This window comes from Pagrus pagrus (genome assembly GCF_965226575.1).
Source record: "Pagrus pagrus genome assembly, chromosome: 19".
Lineage (NCBI taxonomy): Eukaryota > Metazoa > Chordata > Actinopteri > Spariformes > Sparidae > Pagrus > Pagrus pagrus.
The window spans coordinates 9,052,780-9,074,043 of NC_140203.1; the positions used below are offsets into that span (position 1 = coordinate 9,052,780).

General features: G+C 44.7%; 1 protein-coding gene across 2 annotated transcripts in view; it reads left to right on the plus strand.

The window, feature by feature from the left end:
• Positions 1-1,055: 1,055 nt before the first annotated feature.
• ntng2b (netrin g2b) overlaps positions 1,056-21,264 on the plus strand; it is a 69,416-nt gene continuing 49,207 nt past the window's right edge. Inside the window, exons 1-3 of one of the 2 annotated variants that reach the window (XM_084383779.1) lie at positions 1,056-1,515; positions 2,859-3,609; positions 16,964-17,607. In XM_084383779.1, coding sequence (XP_084239905.1) covers positions 3,391-3,609; positions 16,964-17,607 — 863 coding nt within the window. In that variant the 5' untranslated portion in view covers positions 1,056-1,515; positions 2,859-3,390. Of the gene's footprint in view, positions 1,516-1,606; positions 1,786-2,858; positions 3,610-16,963; positions 17,608-21,264 lie in introns of those variants that run through there. The other variant, XM_084383780.1, reaches the window with a different exon arrangement.

A 21,264-nucleotide genomic window follows, 5' to 3' on the forward strand; every position in this document is an offset into this window, starting at 1 on the left:
TCCCCTTTAATGTATACAAGAACCTGTGGGCTAATGTCCTCAGGCTTTAAAGACATCAGTCTGTGTGAACGAACAGAAAAGTGTATAGTGCACTGTGTGTGTGTGTACAGCCTGGCCATCTGCTCAGAGAAATTTTCACGACGGATAGATGAATTATTTCTGATCACGCACAACTTTGAGGCCTTCCCAAAGTTCCCAAACTGATTTATGGGAGAGCGTGACTCCGGCACAAGTTGACTTTTGTGTCATCCTGTCATCTGCTGGAGGGACGGATGCGGCCTCATCTGAACCTTGTCCAAACTCTGCAAGCTGTATCCTGTTCTAAACGACCGAACTGCAACATCATGTGCTACTTGCGCAACTACTAAACCACGGAAAGCCTCACCAACACAATAACAAATGAGATAAAAACTGACTAAATGTGTTGTTGATTAATGTGAGTTATGTGGCCTGTTGTGCAATAGAAGTTGGCGCCACATCGGCACAGCACTCTGCTGCAGGATGGATCCAGTACACAGCACTGCAACATGAACTTTAAGTTCAGATCCAGTGTTAATCATAATTAATATAACATAAACTGCCGGCTGGAGAAGCCACAGCAAGAGTTATTACAATAAGATCTTATGGGGAAAAGTTATACGGCAGCATGAGAGCAGATAAAGTAGGATGAGGTCACTATTCATTCACCCTTTCTGGTACAGTAAGTCACTGAACACACATCTGGACAGATACAGTAACCCCAGCTGGTCCTTTAAGCCGAGCAGCAGACCGGACCTGGTGGGGTACAGTTTGGAGCAGCAGCGGAGAGGAGAGGTTGCACCGCCCCGGTTCAGGCAGCAGGGGCTGGAGCAGATAAAAGCTCAGATAGTGATTGAAAGTGATGGTAAAAGGATTTAGCCTGGGCATTAACTGAGGGAGGGAGGGAGGGAGAGAGAGAGAGAGACAGAGAGAGAGAGAGGGAGGGAGGGAGGAGGAGAAGGAGGGAGGGTGATATTTTCCATAAAGCCTTTTTTTTCTCCCCTCTCTTTCTTTCTGCCCTTGAGCATCCCGGGTAAACCCGAGCTTGTAAAGTGGGAAGAGGAGGAGGAGAGGGGGGGAAGAAGGGCGGGCACAAGCCTTTCCTCAAAGTCAATATTTTATACTTTTGATACTCCTTGACGCTGGATTTCAGTCCTCTTTTCCCAGCCGCTTCCAGATCTAGGACACCGATCTACCGTGCGCAGCCATCCACGGTGTGATAAAAAAAAAAAAAAAAAAAAAAGTATCCGGCGGAAGGCGCAAAACAAACAGCGAGCCGGGCAAGAGAGGCAGAGACACGGGAGTACAGTGAGGACCGCGGCGGGGAGCGAGTACAGTGGATGATCGGTGTGTGTGTGCGCGTGTGTGCTGTGTGTGTGTATGTGTGTGTGTAGGGGGGGGGGATCTCTCTTGTTTTAATGCCCGAAGAGAGGGGGGACGTGCACGGACTCCAACGCCACACAAAGTGCTGACCCGTCTCACGGATGCACGTTAGAAGTAAGTATCAGATATAATCGCAACACACACGATGCGTTTTGTTTTTTTTTTGCTGTTCAAGCTGTTTGAAGTCTGCACCGAGGAGCTGCCGGGATGATCAGAGAGGGATGAGAGCACTTTAGGGTGAATTCAGCAACAAAATTCCTGCATTGATTTGAGGATAAGACAGCATCTAAATACAGTGTGAGGGTTGCTGCGCGGCGGGATGCACTACTGTAGATGCTGACACACCCCTACAGGACTGTCAGCGCCGGGATATTCACTTGAGAAGTAAGTCAGTCAGAGTCCAGCTTTGTGCAGGGGACCAGGCTTGTGTCAATGTGGGATGACAGTCGGATTATGATCAGTGAGGTGCATGCACGCTGCACAAAAAAAAAAAAAAAAAAAAAAAAAAAATGTCGCCTATATTTATTCATTTATTCATGTATTCCGTTTAAAAATCGAATTATGGTTAAATGAAGTGAATAAATCCGCCGGTAACTACTTCCAGTGGGTTTAAAGTTGATTATTAAATTAATGACAGGATGCTGAAGTGAGACAGAATAATGAAAAGAGGCCCGTGAATCAGAAACTGCCAAGAAAATGACATTTGATCCGAGACAAGTTGATTTGTGAGCGTAATTACCTCTCGGGTTTTTGCGCATTTTCGCTTATACTAAAAAAAAAAAAATCGGTGATGCAGGTTATTGAAAGTCTCTTTCTGATGGATATTTCCCACAGTGCCGTTATTATTTAAAAAAAACAAAACGACAACAAACAAAACATCTGTCCTGCTCTCCATCCCCTGCATTGAAGAGCTATAGGAGCAATTACAACTCTTGTACGCGCAGGCGGCACCCGGCAGCAGCACGTGTTTTTACGCACAAGGCTCTCCACACGATGCGGCGCCTTAAAGTGCGTTTTTTTGAACCTGCAGCTCTTCATATTAAATATCAGCGATTGCACCGCGGACGAGAGGCGAGTTGAACCAAACTTGACTGGCTTTTTGACCAGTTTTCTGTGCCACGCATTCGCTTAAAAGTTCTCCTCATAGTCTGAAGACGAATGAGATGGTTTCCCCCCACTCCCTGAGCTAAATTACAGCCAATTACTAGAGCATAATTAAGGAGTTAATTATGGCACAAAATAAGAACGCAACCCGCTCATCCACATGTATATTTCAAACACTGACATTAAACTTTTATTCATGTAAAAGAAAATCAACTTTACTCACAAGCTGAGCTCTGGAAAATATCTGTCTTGCGTTTATTGTTTGATTGAGGATGTAGTGAGTCGATTCCTCATCACACTAACTCCCTCCTTCTCTCACATTTGTCCTCATTTCGCCCCCCCCCCCCCCCCAGGACAATCAGTGGAGCTCGGCCAGTGCGAAACGTCCAATGGATATACCTGAAGACGCAGCAGCCTCTCCTTCGTCCTCCCCGACCCGCAGCTCCACTGTTTCCCCGCAGGACACCGCTCTCTGAGACATGGACACGCGTTGATATCTCCCACCCAACTCCCAGCAAACACTATGGTTAAAGTGTATGCCGAGATTAATCTCTGTCACATTATCCGCCTCTCCACCCACCGCCCATCATCCTCAGGAAACCAGCCGTCAAAACAAGAAAGCGTCCCTCTCTCGGCTCTCTGGGGGCCGTCGATATTTGTGAAGAGACACTGAGCGCCAAGTGTCCTCCTGTCATTTAAAAAGCCTGGAGGCGAGTTGTGTCAATTTACCTGCCTCCTCCCCATTTCACAGTGTGCAGCAGTATGGTGGCAGGGTTGTCCACTGTTTCCTCATGATCACCGCTCCATGCGCCTCACCTCTCCTCTGAGCTCCGTGGCCCCCTCACCCTGCGCCGGACCCTGCTCCAACCACCCTCCCAGCCTGCCATGCTCCTCCAGGCCGTGTTTCTGCTGCTGCTGCGCTGCTTGGCCTCCACGCTGGGCCAGTACGAACTGTGCAAGTCCCTGGTGAGCACGGATGAGGGCTCGGTGTGGGAGCAGTACGCGTGCCAGCCGAAAACCGCGTCCATGAAAGACCACATGCGGATCAAGGTGGACCCGCCCGGGATCACGTGTGGGAACCCGCCAGAGAGGTTCTGCACGCTGGTGAGTTCTTTTATACCTTTTGTAAATAACTTTCAAATGGACAGAAGTGTGCACACGTGCTCGTGCTCCACACTCATTTATAGATAGTTAAAAGTAAGAAAAGAGAAAAAAAGTTGAAACTATGTATCTAAAAATCAACAAGATCACAAGGTCATGCAGTTAAGCTGACTTGTGACAACAGTGAAAAGTAATGACCCACAAAAAAAAAAGGTGTAATGTGAGAGCAGGGTTCACACTATAAAAGCTATAGGGATCTAAAAGGGATGACATAAGTGCAATGACTTGGCACAGCTCGGCCTCCCTCAGAGAGCTCTGGAGGTGTTGTTTACATTAGCATGGACTTGGCAGCCTGGGATCCGGTTTTGATTCGGGCTTCCAGAGCACCTCACATTTCCCCCGGTAAAAATGCATATAAGCGGCACCTTCTTAGTTCCAAGGACACTGAAGGGTGAGCTGGAGGAAAACTCGTTAAAATGTCTGCCACAGCAATATTTAACACACTTTAGCCTGCAGGCTAGTTCCCATCCCGGCTAATGCGAGTGTAATAATTTGAAATAAGGGTTATAAAATCATTGTAATCCTAAGAAGACTGCAATTAAGCTTCACCCCCCCTCCCCCCTCCCCCTCCTCCTGCCTCTTTCAGTGGAAAGTTTTAGATTTGACTCACCGTATGTGTGAGACGGCAAGTTCGTCCTCTTGATGAGCGTCCACTCGGCCAGTTGGCCAGAAGTGAAGGTGCCAGACCCGTCTCGGCAGCCATGAGTCAAGAGCTCACAAAATGTGTTTGGAGAGACGTCATATTATACCATCGTGTCGTGCTGTTAATTAGGTGTTGTTGGGGATTTGTTTCCTATTTACAAACCACTGTCAAACCCGGTCTCCCTCCCTTCCTCTCACTGAGACTCATAACAGTACTTGAGCTGGGGGTGGGGGTCATCTGACAGGAGCAGGAAAGGATACCCTGCTCCTTGGATACCTAATGGTTAATGATTTGTTTAATGTAGAAGTAGCGGAAACCACTGTCGTCTCGAGAAAGCTTCTCCGATGACTCGTCTTGAGACGGGAGACGGACGGAGGCGAGGAGCAGGTGGGGGGGGAGAATTGAAGAGAAATGCTCGCTGCCATAACGTATTGACGTCTGCCCCCTAATGGCCCCGGCCTGGAAACTTCTATAACTATGTTTCTGAGTGAGCAATGATGAAATATTGATGGGCTCCTTAATGGGCTTCCTTACAAGGGTTGGCCAGCGTCGCTCCATCCCGTGGATCCAGAGTGCACTGCTCGGGCTGGCGAGAGAGGGGGAAATAAAAGAGAGAGGGGGCAGAGGGCGGGACAGGAAGGAGCCTGGGCTTAGTCAGCACTTTTGCATCGGACGGGGTCTCTATGGTGGAAAGTTCTGGTTCTCCTCAGGTCGTCTGGCGCGGTGGGGATTGCAGCAGGCCCCCTATGCTCCGGCTGAGAGTGAAGGAGGTGCGAGATGAAAGTTTGCTTGGGAACGTCAGACGTGAGGTCTTCGGGTTCATTTTTGAGCAAAAGAAATCGCTTTTCTAGACCGCGATGATCCACATTGTTGCATTCTTTAGAACGGAAACGAGGTATTTTTGGGTAAAAAAATCACTCAGCATCAACAAATATTTACCCAACTTAGACTTCAGCTGGGAATCAAGGCCATTAAATCTCCTCTGTCTGCGTGTCGGACCTGTCAGCTGAGCATTAGTTGAGGGTTATTGGTATACAGATCATTTATTTTCAGGCAAGCAGCATTTCGCCCCCCCCCCCTCCTTCCTCTTGCCCCCGGATTTGGCAGCTTTACAGAAAAGCCAGTTTCTTATCTAATTGGTGTACATTTACATTCACTCATTCAGCAATCCCACAAGTCAAGGGAAAGTCAGGGCACTGGAAAAAAAAAAAAATACTGCATCAACCCAGTGCGCAGAGCTGCTCATCCTTATTAAGACTTGAGACATACTGCGGAAGATGCAAAATCATTCCCCCCCCCCCTCTCGCACCCTATGAGTGTTACAGTGTGTTCCTAAAAACTATGGTGGAATTCACTTTTTTGGGGGGTTTTGATGTGGAGGCTTACTGTAGCTTCCTCCGCTTGCATTGGTTTACAGTAGTTTTTGGTCCTCCATCTCCACAGGGATGCATTTTTTTTTCCCACTCTATTTATCTCTCTTGTTTTCTGGGAATGCAGCATCCTTTCTCCTCAGCCAAACAGGCCAGCATGTTGGCTTCTTTCAACATGACGGGCTTCCAGCACTTTGACAAAGATGCTACTGTCACTAGTGCTGTGTTAGGAGCCTCAGTAGTTTCTTTGTAGTTTCTCCGTATGATAGCTACTATAGAGTCTCAGCTCGCGGTTGAGGATGATGGAGTAAGGAGGTTTGAGGGAGGGTGAGGCGGCGTGTTGCAGAGGGGGGGATAGCTAATGATGAGGGAGAGGTGAGGAAGATCCAAGCTTAGCTAAGCAGAAAGATGAAATCAGACCACAGTTCCACAGTAGTACACACACTGTCGGTATGAAAATGCTGCATTCAAAAAGCTCTCGCCATGCTGTTGTTTGTTATTTCGTTTTTTTGGGTTTTGAACCGAAACCTTCAATCAGCCGTCTCTCTCGGGGGCCGAGAACAGAGAGCAGCCGAATGCAAATGGGATGTGTGCAGGAATGTACAGTGTGCTGTGACGTTAACGCCGACCAGCAGGGGTGTGTGAAACGTGTGCACGAGTTGGCCGACCGCGCACGGTAGTATGTCTTAGAAAGACAACAAAAAAAAAAAAAAAAAGACACACCTTCCTGTTCCACAACACGTTTGCCCGTTTTAGAAGGTAGAAATCAGCCAGCTCTAAAAATAGACATGAGAAGAGAGAGAAGCCGCGCAGCAGCGGAAGGGGAGCAGGCAGGAAGGGGAGGAAGATGGCAGCTGGTAGCGTGGATCAGTGCTTCCCAGACTGGGCCTATGGCCATACTTCATACTCCCTGCCCAGTGTAGCCCTGCCAGGCCCGCTGGCCTGCCCTGCCCAGCAGTGGGCCATCAAGGCCAATGCAAAAGGGCCACTCACACCCAGTAGTGGGCCATCCCTGATGCACCTCCCCGGGGTGAAAGCTAGCCCAGGTGGCCAGTGTCCTAATAAAACACCCTCGGAGGTGAATTTGGGCGCAGCGTGAGCAGGTTTGACCGTGCGGGGCATAATTAACGAAGGGAACAGAGAGAAAGAAACAGACAGCGAAAGAGAGCGACAGAAAGAGTGGCTGTATGAACAAGGGAGGTGGGGGAGGGTGCAGTGATGTAATGGCATGGCTTGCTTCCCCATTAGGACACAGTTGAAAGTGATCAGAGTGTGTTTAGATGTGTTGGCAGAACGGGGGGATGGTTATAAGTGAGATTTATCCCTCACTGAGGTGATACTAAGAGGGATTGGCCGCAGGGGCTTAGACAGCCTGAGGTGAACTTAGCAAACCGCCTTGCTGTTTAAGACCAGAGACCATATGTAGAGAAACTTCAGAGCCAGTGTTTGTGAGTGTGTTTGTGCATGTGTGAGATAGACCGGCTACAGCATTTGAGTAATAATTCAGGGAAAGGGAAATTTGTCAACTTGGTTGTTATCATATTTGTGTCCCTTGTGAATGCTGCTCACTATAAAATTTTTACTTACCTCCTCCGTTGTAGACATTTAGGGAATACAGACAAGAATGTGGAGCTTTCCAACAAAACTTCAATGCAGCAGAATCCATCTCAGAGATACAGACAGAAAAAAGTCCCCTGGAAGTGCCTGTAGAGTATTTGAGATGATTTCTGTTGTGTCGAAAGCCGTAGGAGACTCAAACTCTTTGTCACTATTAAAATCGTTCCTGCTGTAGAATCCCCCAAATTTCCAAGACGGAGGTGGTGAGTGGAAATGTGGACTAAGAGAAGAACCATCTTAATTGGGGCGAGAAGCATGAGTCTCTTACAGCTTTTCAAATAACTTGAAATCAACTGAAATCCTCTCAATTACTTCTCTGCGACAATTTCTGGAGGGATACTGTCTGTGTTTACTTTCAGTCGGACTCAAAGACAAATGTTTGAGTTCTGTTGATTTAACACTTTCTGTAAAATCGGAAGGAGAAACACAATCATTGCCCCAGTTGTTATTGTTCTTCCTGGAGTCTGCGTTTCCTACAAATGTGTACAACAGACGTTGCAGGTACCAAGGGACCAAAATAGGATAACACCCAGGCTGACAACACCAGAATTGTCCCTTTAACACCTCGAACGCAGCTTCTCAATTAAAGGGGAAGACCGCTGGTTTTGCACGTCAAAGTGTGTTTACAGGTTTGGGGAGTTTTACTGCATGTGTTAAAAAAAAAAAAAGTTGTTTATAGCCTTTTGTGGCTCCAGAGGAAGCTGTGTGTACTCTGAAGACTACAAGTGTTAACGTTTTAAAAATCTGGGGTTGTGGAGTTGGAAACGATGCTATCACGATGCGTTTCCCATGTGCAATCCGATATCGGACCAATTACATTTTAGTAATGTCAGAGCCCGGCGATTTAAGGGGAAAAGACCGTTATGTAAGAAATGCCAACAAATAAAGTGCAGCATAACACCACAGTAACTGCAAACTGCTGCTAACCATAGCTGCCAGTTAGCTCAGTTAGCTGTGCAGCTAGTGGTCCAGACTGTGAGCTCCGGCGGACTGTTACTGTTCATGCCGCAAGCAAGGAAGCTTTGCATGCTGACTTAAGTAGATATCTCTGCAACACAATACAGACGTCATAATGTCACTACTGTTATTTCTTCACTTTCTGATGATGATTTTCGTTCATTTAGTACCAAAATTCCTATGTTATTGCACATTTAACCCAAACTATGTTTTCCTAAACCTAACCAAGTACTTTTGTTGTACAAACCTAACCAATAAAAATGTCAATGTTTAGTCCTGGTGTATCGATTGCGTATCGCTAGGAAGTAACTTAATATTCCTGTATCAATGTTTTTTCCCACCCCTTTTTAAGAAACACAGAAAGTACAAGATAATATAAAGATTTCCGTTGAACAGTCCACATCCCAGTTGTCTCAAAGCTTTAAATCCTTTTCCAGCCCGCCCGCCTCTCTTTATCTGCGTCCTCCTCCTTTGTAATTGGTTTAGATTTAATAACAGACATCAATAAAAGATAATAGCTTTTACCTGAATTCACCTCATCAGAGGTTCTTCAAGAAAAAAAAACACTCTCGCTGAACTCCTGTTCTGTGCATCTGCTGGAAGCATTACCTGAAGTTCCTGACATAACTCGTCCGGGTCCGACTGTGGTGATCTTAGGTGGACGAGCCCTGCTGGTGTCCTTCTTCTCTCCTCCTCCGGCACAATCACACTTTCCTACAGTAAACATTTACTTCTGCTTGCACGCTCGCACACCGACATAAACAACACCCACCCACGCAAACACACACACCTAAGACACATTTACACCTGCTGACTGCTGTTTGGTTCTCAGCGAGACGTTCTACAGCGAGCAAATAATCACTGTTTCAGGTAATTAAAGTGAAATTATATGATTTGCCATTCTACACATGCATGAACACACATTTCAGGCTACACACACACATACCATCTTCACTGGGGGAAACAGGAATCTCCAGTATGATGGAAAAAACGCCGCCAAAATAAAAGATTAACGTTATAAGTGAAAAAGCAATATCCCTTTCTCTTCCCCTCTGTGGCCTTTTTAATGGGAAGGTCATTTCATTTGATGTTTCTCCAAAACAAAATAAATTGTGTTCTCTGAGTGTGTGTCCCTACCTTTTATTCCCCTTGCTGGCAATATAACTTAGAAACTTCTATAAGTGGAGGAAGAAATAAAGCAGAGAGAGAGGGCGAGGAAATATTTTGAAGGGGGACAGAAATGGTCATAAAAGCGAGGGATGAGGGGAGGAAGGGGTTTTCTTCGTGCTTTATTTCTGTGTAAATGCATCGCAGCAGCTTGCTACGTCTGTAAGCTACCAGTGATCAGTGAAATAACTCACTTCTAAACTGACGTTTGTGCAAGATCATTTTTCAGGAGGTCATTTTTTTAACCGCAGTTTCGCATCGGTCTCCGAAGCCCGCGGCACAAGGCAGAAACTTTAGCACTGGAGGAGTTATTAATGAGAATCACATTGTTATCCCGCAAGTGAAAACAAGGAAGTCACTCATAGGCAGGGGCATCATGGCGGCTGTTGTTGTGGAGACAGGATCCCAGCGAGGATAATTGCTGGAGGGGCTTAGCAGTGCGGGCCACCTGCCGCAGCAGTTGGCCAGGATCTGTGTGTGAGACTGTGTGCATGTCTGTGTGAGAGTGTGTTTGCGGGTGTGTGTGTATCCTGGCATAGATATGTACTGGGCCAGGGCAGCGTAGTGGCAGGAGGCCGAGTGGGATAAGGAGGACAGGGCACACAAAGGGCTTAAACATAACCTTGTGCGTAAGTCTCTCGTGGGGGATAAAAAAAAAAAAAAAATCTTCCAGCGTATATTACTGTACGTATCACCTCTACTGTAGCTAATCCTAATGGGCTCGGAGGGGTCAGAGCAGACTGATGAACGGCAGCGTGCAGCTTTTTGACCCGACACTCTAATCCAACAAGACGTAAAAAAATATTGTATTGATCCTCGCTTCTCGCCTGGTTTAGTGGATTCGCCTTCACACAAACACACTCCAGGAGCGAGCCTATCCAGAGTTGTGTGTGTTGTATCTGGGACAGTGTGACAGTGAGATCATTTTCAATAGGATTTGTAGGTTGAGGGTCATCCCCAGAACAACAGCCTGCTAATCCAGTCCCGTGTGTGTGAACGTGTGTCTGGACTCGGGTCACGGGATGCACTAATGGAGGGATACAAAAGCGGCAGGGACACTATCGCTGGAAAAGCCACTTCAGTGCAGATCCTACGTCAAATATGTGTTTACATTCTATTATTGTTTTAAGTCCCCCTCCAGTCAGAAATGAGCTTCTCCTCTTGTTCCTACAGTTGAGCGTGTGATGTATGTGCCGAAATTGACACTAGAGGACTGTTTTCACATTCAATGCTGAAGGCAATCTTCTCTGCGCTCGCTGAAAATCTTCACTTTACAGTGAAGATGGAGACATCTTGTGTCGAGCAGTTAAACTTGTATATTCATATATTCTGGGATATTAATGAGAGGGAATAAATGGGGGAAAGGAATAGGTGCTATTTTGGGGCCTGGGTCCATGAAATGTGTTTTTCTGGCAGATGAGCGGTGGCTTATGAGCGCTTGGTTGAAGCTCTCGTGCGGAGGGAGAAAAAAACGGCGCACGTTGGTTTTGATTGATTAGCTAATGCTATGCTAACATAAGGCTGATTGCACAGCTAACAACAAGCTTACATTCAGCGTCCAGACGAGCTGCTCCGACAAATCAACTTTTTCTGTCACTGATATGATAGTTTCTGTCAGATAAAACTCAGGATGGACAGACGCAGCCAGGGGAAGCTTCTCCTCCATTTTCTTGGTTGTCAGGGTGACGGGTAACTTGTCCCGCCCAATCTTACATGTGATTGATGTCAGGAAAAACGGTGACGACCCCAGTGCTTTTCTGCAAAGCTGAGAGTGTCTGCACAAAAAAAGGGGAAGCACTCTGAAAAGAGATACTGGTGCAAAAACCATGTCAGACACACATGAGATCATTTTTACAAGCCTTAACACCTGTTTAAGTGAACATCATGTTAGAGTACTGTTTTATTGTTGTAGTTCAGGATAGGTGATAATGCAGTTTTAGTGCACATGAACTAAAAAAAGGTTTGAACGACGTGGTGCTTATAAGATGCAGAGAAGCCAGTGAAGGTTTGAATTGACACGAGTCGTTGATGGTGTGCTGAGATGATCGATCACCTGCTGTGATGCTGTAATTAATATTTAAATAAACCCTCGTTCAAGTTGAATCGGACTTTGACAGATGGGTAGGATTAGATCATTCTACTTCTTCCTCCTCCTGTTTGAATACGTGGTGATGTGATTGAAACAAACAAGCCATTTGTAATTTATTTGTAAAATCCTGCTTTCATGCGGACTATGTTGACTGCAACTGATGGTCGCTATGCTAAGTGTAAGTTTCCTTGATTACAGCGACTTTAGCTCTGCTGTTAGGACGGTGTTGCCGCAGTCCTTCCGTCCGTGTAAACAAATTCTGCTCTCAGTAGTTTGGAGAAATGGGCTTCAGTGGATGTAGTTTGTTTTTTTAATAATAACAACGTTGCGACTCAGTAGTCTCTCTGCCAAACAGTGGTTGTAACCATAGTGGCTTTATGACTCTACTGAGCTATTCGAGTTAGCTGGTAAACATTCCTGTATTTTTTCATATTGCAAAACAATCACAGAAAACTAAAATATGGTAATGCATATGCTGTGCAGCCCTAGTTTCTGAACTTTTCACAATGCATTTATCCTGTAAGCATCCGAATAATATCCAAGTACGAGGTTGAAAGCAACAATGCAGGTTCAGCACTATAACTGTTTGCTACGACACAATTAGTCACATTTTTTACATTACAGTTTGCCTTAGTTTTCTTTCAGTTTGCTTCTGCTTCTGCAACAGTTTGATGATTTGACGGGTTGGGTAATTTACTGGAAATCTCTTTACTGCGAGGTCACCGGCATTAAACACATGCGACTGACAAAGATCAATTGTGAGTACAAGAGCTGTGAATTGAATTCAGTGGAGCGCAGGTCAAAACAAGTTACCCTGCAGACTAAGAGGCAGAGGAACTTGAAACATGGTGAAATTGGCCTGCACAACGGTAAACAGTAACTTTCCACTTTAAAAGAGCTGCCGACTTTCACTATTACCCCCTTCATCTAATTCTCATTACCTTTTCCGGTTGCAGTTGTTTATAGGCATTGTAGATTATCATCCTAAGTGTGTTTGCGCTGACAGTGATCTCTATCTGAGTCAGTGCAAGGGAGATAATTGGGTTATCAGATAGAGAACAATGCTATACCATGCTACTGTTCCAGTGAGGAGAGAGAGATAGATTGATAATCAGCAGTTTTTTTTTCTTTTTCTTCTGGTACACAGATCCTGTAGTCTCACTGCTGCGTCTTCACATGCATTACGATCCTGTATCTCCTGTGCCGTACAGCTTCCCTCAGCACCGGCTCAGCGTTTGCTTATGTTTGGAGTTTTCCCACTCTGCGTTGTCACCATAAATCAGATGATTTATAATCTCAGCCTCGCAGGATTGTAACTTTTGCTTTTGTTATTAGACCACTGGAGTGGATTTGACTGACTGCTCACTTTCTCTCGGTACAGTCCAATGACTCTACTCAAAAGGCAGAACTGTCGGCAGATGCCGCTTCTTGGCAGTAGATGTGAAAAAGTCTGAAAAGAAGCGGTGACACACGATCCTCGCTTGCACAGTCGATATTATGCAGTATTGCTTTCACGTTGGAGCCTGCATCATAAAGGAGAAACTGCTGATACTTCACCCGAAATCTTTTGAGTATTGAACAATCAGCTTTTGTACAGGCTTGAAATGTGGCTGTAGAAAGTTTGGTCAGCTTGTGTTCATGTTAGGACTGCAATGGAAAAGTATTGTTACATCCATAGAATCTACTAAAACCGCTTTACAATCCACTTCTCCACTTCCCATCTGTTTGCTCAGTATGTAACAAACACGAAATATGGCTAAACACATAACTAGCATTTGTGCGTTGGTTTGCCTGTGTTAGAGCCTCCTGCTGACTACAGCTGCCATTTTCTATCAAGGACGAAACTACAGACTATTTACAACCACCTTAAAAGTCTACGTGGGTTGACTGTTTGATACTCGAAAGATTTTGGGGAATATCACTTTCAAGTCAACGTGAAATCTAATTCTGCTGTGTTGAGCTTTAAGTATTACGTTATATCTCGTGTTTTCCGTGTAACTTTAGCATCTTCATCGTACAGTAGCTATAATATGATCATGGCTGAGAAGGCAGCAATTATTCCAAGTGAATTTTATGCATCGCTCCAATCAGAGTAAGCACGAATCAGCATCAAACATTTCATTCAAAGCTGTGTCTTTTTAAAAATGTCCTTGAGTCTGTTGTTTGATATGGTTTAGAAATTTTTAGAAATCATCGAGGAAAAGGCACATTAATGAAAACTATTCACATCAAGTATATTTATCAAGCTGCTCCAAACAAATAGGGGGCTGCATATCACCGCTATCTGCTCCTAACTGTAGCTGCCATTAGCGAGTTAGCTCAGTTAGCCATGCAGCTAGCAGTCCAGGCTGGAAGCTCAAAGCATGAGCCAATTCCCTGCTGTTTATTCATGAATTCCTATTAATATCATCAGATTGCTGTTGATTAATACAAATAAAATGAACTTAAATTTAATTCACATATAGATATTGATGGAGTAAATTGTAAGGGGCAGATGTAAGCTCTTTGATTGGCTGCTTCTGCTCTGAGCGTACTTGTGCTCAATCACGTGATCACATGAGAGCTGCTCTTTAAGATTTAATACTGCTCTCAGCTCTAAGTAGGAGTGAGTCGCCGCAGGAAGCAATGTGTCTTTTTATTCGCTTTCAGCCAAGAACCTTTCCACTCCAGAACTGACTACAAAGTAAAACAGGATGTGTTTTATGTAGAAACAATAAATAAAGTTTTTTTAAAAGAGAAAAATTATGTAAACAAGTAAGTGTTATTCAGCTCTTTGTCACATGCAGGTCAAATGTTAAAAGTTTTAGTGCCTCGCTCAGCTAAATATTTGATGTCACTGGGGCTTAGATTCGAGCCTTTACTTCACCTACTTTTCCTCAAACTACTTTTTGTCATTTCCTCTTTGTCATATATTATTCAAATTTCTAAAAATATTCCAAAAATAATCACTGGTGTCAATCTGCCTTTTTTTTCTGTCGTTATTGTTGTCAACATAATTTCCATTGCCTCACCAAACAGCATTTCAAGATCCTCATCTCTGGTCGCCTTTTTCTTAAACACTACAATTAGAATTAGTAATAACATCGAGAGCAGGAAAATAATAAAAGGAACAAAAACAAAGAAGAAACGGGAGAGGAGGAAGAGGAGGTGGAGGTGGGAGAAAAAAGAAGGATATTTTAAGACACGCTCTGCACTCCATCAAGAGCTTGTTAAGCCGAATGCAATAAAATTCAGAGAGACTATTGGATTCCCATTAAATAAAAGAAAGATAACATCAGCTATAAAATTTAATTACTACAAGTTGAGAAAACAGGTCAGGAGGTCGGACACAGAGTCGACCGGAAACGTCACAGGTAATTCTAAATCAAAATAAATAAAACGATAAATAAAATAATCAGTAAATACATGAAAATGAGTGGATTTTTCAAGTAATCCAACAAATGTGTAGAGTGAGGTTTAATGAAATAAGCCGGCAGCTGTGTAAGATGAATACTTGGTCGAATAATACAAAAAAATGACCCTTTGATACGACGACTGAAATATCGTGGAAAATAATAACCAGTCTAATTAGTACATCCTGGGGGCATGTGGAGCCTTTTGAATGTGATACAATCTAAACAGCGTTGCAGCTGCATTTTGCAAATTAAGCACCATGAGAGATGACTGTGAGGATCTCTGGGATTTCTCTGTGCAAATATTTAACTTCTGTGGAGATGTGGATGTCAGACAACTGGCTTACAACAGTAAGCTGCGTCAATTTTATTGAAATGTCTGCAAATGTCTCAATATGACGAGCCAGCGAGCGAGGAATTAGGGATGCAGGGAACTGGAAATCTAGAAAGTTATTTGAAGTTTTGCGGAGGGCTGAGAAAACTCTGGATGTAGGTCACGGGAGGTACGGGACCTGACATTTTTCTGGAACGTGGAAATGCAGGAACATGAATGAAAAAATAATGAATTTGCCTTGTTGGTAGAAAAAGGACGATGAGCCGCCTGAAATCTCCAAACACAGAGTGAAAGGCCTTTCTTAGTGCAGGTATAAAAGGGGCCCGTACTCCTCTGTGAGCGTGTGAATAATCCCGTTGACTTCTGAGTTGTGTAGAGGGGCAGCGGCTTGAAAGTCTTGGCATCAGTAGAAGAGGAGGATCAATTCTCTGGAGTTAAAAGTGCAGCGGCACTCTGCTGTCTATGCAAAGACAGTGATGATGCACAATCCTCTTGACCTTCACACTTCCTGTTGTGTTGTTTGGCAAGTTAACTTTTAAGCTCTCTGTCCCTCTTGGCGAGAAGTTGAAGGCGCTCCTTTTTTTAGATACACACCACCCTTTGCAGGAACAATATGGATGTGTTTGTGGAGAGTCACAGGCGCAGTAGAAAAACGGCTGATATCAGAACACATAAAGGGCAGCTTCCATACTTTACCTGCCTGGAAGGGGACTGGAGGAGGAAACATTTTAATTCCTTCGCTCAGAATACTGTTTAGAAACCTTGACTGAGAAACTGAGAGCTGAAGAATCGTCTGCAAGGTATTTGGTTGTCTCATTAATTGAGACATTATAGCTGAAATTACAGTCTGTTAGAGACTTGAATTGCACATGGGCATGCAGGCCATGGACCCCGGGGACCCGAAAAGGCGCCCATGTTCATTGTGTGGCAATTACTTTGCACCAATTTGATTAATTTCAATCATTTTTTTAAGGTGGCTCCAACACCAATCATGTGTCAAAATTAATCTTTAACACCTTTATTACATTGGTTTATGTGATATTTATGTAATCAGTGTTGTAAAAAGTACCCAGGCACTCATACAAATAGTACAAGAGTTACTCTGAGAGTATCGGATATTAAATGTACTTCTTCCCTTCACTGTGTATAATATTGAGTTCACTAAAATTACCATCAAGATTGGGAGAGTTACTCTAAAAATGTATTCCGATGCATTTACTAGTTACCTAAATTACCTAAAGTATCACAATATTAAAGTAATGCAACTTGATTACTTTCTGTTTCTTTTGGATTACCTTAATACCAAACTTATACAAATAAAGACAAGAGAAAACATACAAGTGTTGTCATGTGTGTGTGCATGGTGTGTGTGTGTGCATTTATTTTAAGGTTGTTACCCTGTTAGTAATCCCATTTTTTACCGAATGCATCTGTAATCTAATTACATCTTTATTTCTGTAACTTTAATGGAATAACGGTTCAGTGGAGGATATAATGAAACTGTGTAGTCGTCTGTGTGGTCTGTACCTGATGAGTACTTAAACGCAACAGGACACATACACAAAGAGGCCCCGTGGCCCCTCTGTGGCGTCACCTTTCCTTGAGTCTGTGACTTGTTTAGATACTTGCTCATATACTATATATAGAGTTTTTATCTAAAGGTCACTATCATTAGATTAATCCTCACACCCTGACTGATGTGTTGCTCTGTCTTCATCTCTCTTGTAGGAGAACCCATACCTGTGCAGTGATGAGTGCGATGCCTCGAACCCAGACTTGGCCCACCCTCCTCAGCTGATGCAGGACCGTGAACGTAATGGCCTAATCACCTACTGGCAGACTGTGACATGGAGACGCCACCCAGAACCCCTGCTGGCCAACATCTCCATGGCCTGGAACAAGAGTCTGGAGCTCACAGACGACATCCAGATCACCTTCGAGTATGGCCGTCCTACCATCATGGTAATGGATAAGTCCATGGACCACGGACGCTCCTGGCAACCCTACCAGTTCTACGCTGACGACTGCATGGACGCCTTCAACATGCCACCCAAACGTGTGCGTGACCTTTCGCCCGCCAATATCACACGGGTCATCTGCACCGAGCAGTACTCGCGCTGGGTCGGCTCCAAGAACGACAAGAACGTGAAGTTCGAGGTGCGGGCGCGCTTTGCTGTGTTTGCAGGACCGCGGCTACAGAACATGGACAGCCTGTACACTCGCATGGAAAGTATGAAGGGATTGAGGGACTTCTTCACCTTCACCAACCTTAGGTTGAGGCTTCTCAGGCCCGCCCTCGGAGGCACCTACGTCCAGAGAGATAACCTGCTCAAGTACTTCTATGCCATCTCAAACATCGAAGTACCTGCAAGGTGAGGGTCAAGGTTACATTTTTGAGGGATGCACATTTCATACATGTTCGCCTCGTTTTCAAAGAGAATTCACTCGGATCAAAGCGGAACACTGCGATTAATTCTGAAACATGGTTTTTGTTTACACAAAACATTTACAAAATAAGGAAATGGGAGCTGTTTTATTCAGTTAAATGATAATTATGTTGTGTGAAAATCTCGCTGCATTCTTGCAAATCCCACATTTTCCCTAAAGGCCCATTTACACTATTTGGTCTGTTTAGAGACGAAAGCTGACAATCGTGAGAAAAAAACGTGATAAAATCTTTGTCGTCAAACGAAAAGAGTGGTCCTGAATCACTCTATGAGACGAGTCTACCAACGGCAGATTCAGAGTTTCTCATAATGTCACTGCTGCTGTGACCCACGTCGACACACCAACCAATCAGAATGCACAAGAAACAATGCAGTGCACCAGCTGACGAGGCATTTTGTAAGTGCCCTTTTTGAATAATGTCCTGGCAAAAAAAACACCAACAGGCAAAACAGACGTTTGTGGGACTCTGGCAAAGGACAAAACATTGCAGAGGTTTGAAAGCTTGTTGACGGATTTAGTGCATTTTAAAAACAGATAAAGGACGCATGTGTTGAATATCAGATCTGATAATTCATCGTCCTCAGTACAAAGTATATACATACATGTAAATGTATATATAATTTGCTTTTTATTGCCAGAAAATTACTTACGATATTTAATTTTATTTAACAACAGATACTTAAAGGCTTTTACTCAAGTACTATTCATATGGGTGACTTTCGCTTTTACCAAAATAATATTTTAACATGATATCTCTACTTTCACTCAAGTATGACTTTTGGGTACTTTTTACAAAACTGTAATTTACACAAGATAAAATATTACCAGTTTGTTCAAATCAGTAACAAATATAATATATCTAAAGCAATCATACTTTTAATCATAAAGCAACCTGCATATTATTAAATGTCTCTTCTCAAATATATAGTAAAACCACCTGGTGATGAACATGCCCTCAGGTCTGGCATTCAAGCACACACACACACACACATATTTGAGCGCGTTTCAAAACGACCCTATCTCTCTTAACATGAATCCTGGCCTGCCTGTCACCGGCCCGAGAGGACAATGATTAATGACAGAAACACGCGGCCTCGGTGGTCTAACGTAAACCGCCATCCACATTCTGCCGGGGGAGCCGGGAACCCTTACATGGCAACTTTGTGACAGTGAAGGATGCTCGGGCCGTCACGCGCCTGCTTAGCATCAACAAGCCATCTCTCCCACCTCTCAGAATTATCATTCCAATCAATACGGCAGGCTGACATTTGAATGGTATTTAACATCCTCGTTGGGACGGTGTGCAAGGAGGGGAAGGAGGCGTGAATTTGTGTGTGTGCTTGTGTGTGTGTGTGTGTGATAGGGGTGGAGGGTGAGATGGGGAAAGTGAAAATGAGACTGTTTGAGAGAGGGGCGTTGGCCCAATGTGGGCGTTTTATGTGTTTGTGTGCTTGTGGTGTTGAGGTATGGGGGGTGTTTGATGAAGTCCTGAGTGGATGCTGACACAGCACACACACACATGCACACACACACACACACACACACACACACACACACACACACACACACACACACACACACACACACACACACACACAGCCCTTTGGCAGTGTGGAAAGGGCCTGCAGGTATTGATCACAGCCACTTTTCAGGCTCAGCACAGAATCAGAGAGCGAGGGAGAGATCAGCCCAATACCCCTGAGGTGATACAGTCCATCTCCATGCCAGAACCTCCAACACAACCAACACATTTAATAATCAGCCATCCCTGCTTTGAAATATTTGTGCTTATTTCTTTATTTAGTAGTCTACAAGTGCACCACATCTAAGAATTTATCATCCGTCTCGAATTCCCCGCTGTGCCACTTTGCCTGCAACAACCCCCACACTGTAAGCTCTCAAACACTTCGCTTCATATTTATATTTCCTGAACGCTTTCTTGATTTCTCCCCTCATCCACGGAGCAGGGCTGGTGGCTGGTGACAGCTGGCGATAGTGTCAGTATGTGCTGGATCTGGTAACAAGGGGACCCAAATTTAGCCCTGTGGAGATGACTGAGGCCAGTCCGTCTTCCGCCCCGGCCACCCACACCTCCCGTAACATAATCACTAATCAATAAGTTATTCTGGGCAGCCAGCAGGAGTATTAGGTGATAGTGGTGGGGGGTCTTCAACAGTACAGTACAATCAGGAGTGTCTGATGCTTACGGCTGGGAAATTGATTTTGGGCAGCGAGACGATTAGTCAATGTTCCCTGGACAAAAGGCTAAGCTATTTCATCTCATCTCATCTGGCCTTAGTAACATATTGGGATTTCCAATGCTTAAAATTTGAATAATGAATATTCCACTCCGCTGGTGCTCCGGCGGGGACGGCGCACTGAAATGGGTTTTATATGATCAAGACCGAGTGCCACTGTACCGCAGGTCGCCACCGTAATGAGATATGCTGGTGTTATCGATGGAGAGAGGGTTGTAGTCACTTCCTGGCCGTATTGTATGTCCCCATGGCCTCTAGCTGTGGCCCTCTGGCTGAACCCAGTTAAAAGTAATTATTATTAGTTAACTGTTCTTAATGATCTGAGCTGAGCCTGGACAGAGACAGCAAAACAAGCCCTTTTTCCTGTCGACCAGGATAGGATGTTACCTCTATGGGACGTGTCTCTTTAATCTGACGCTGCACTGTCAGAGTGACTGGTTGGCCTCTAAAGAGCTGGCGCAGGTATGCGGGAAGCCAGGTACTCAGGGCCGAATAGTGCTGCTTTATCAATAAATGCGTAACCCGAGAGGCCATTAAGTGCAAACGCGGGGAAGCTAGGTTTGATGGCAGGGAGGCTGTAAATTTAGATTTGTGGACACCATGAAAAACACTCAGCAAACTGGATCTTGAGCAAGTTGTGAGAGGGCATTCGGGGTGGAGGGCAGCCAGAGGTGGAGGAAGGATTTCGAGGTGGGCAAAGAGGGGAGAAGGTCAAGCAGCGGGAGTGGAGGCAAAGTTAAATTGGAGAGAGTTGTTAGACTATTATTATATGAACCAGCATCAGCTCACTTTGTGTTGCAAAGTTCTCCCAAGGTTAACTGTAATGAGCTACAGCACTGACTACAATATAAACTCTAAGCCAAGGTGTTTTGGGTTTTGAAAGCCTCGGGCTTTATGCTCATTTTACAGGCTATACTCAACCCTCAGATGTGGCCATTTCCATATCACTGAATGGGCCATGTGAAAGCCATCCCCGAGCATCAAAGATAGAGTAGCAAAGCCTCAACTCTATCATCATTTACATCAGTGAAATCATATTCACCGGGAAGCTTTACTCAGAAGCGGAGCTCTCAAATTCCCCCTCATTCATTGGACCTCCATCTCTCCATCCCTGCTCCCTCTGTCCCATCTGTCAGCCGCCCTGCTGGCCTGCAGTGTAGTGTGGACTACCTGGCCGCGGCCAGCCTGTAGTCTGCTTTATGGATTAGACGTGGGGTCATGGATTGGGCCTTTTTAATGAAATAAGCAGCAGGTCGTAAGTTGGGTCTTTATAATGGAATAAAGGAAAGGCTGTAAGCTCAGGAAGAGCCAACTAAGTGGATT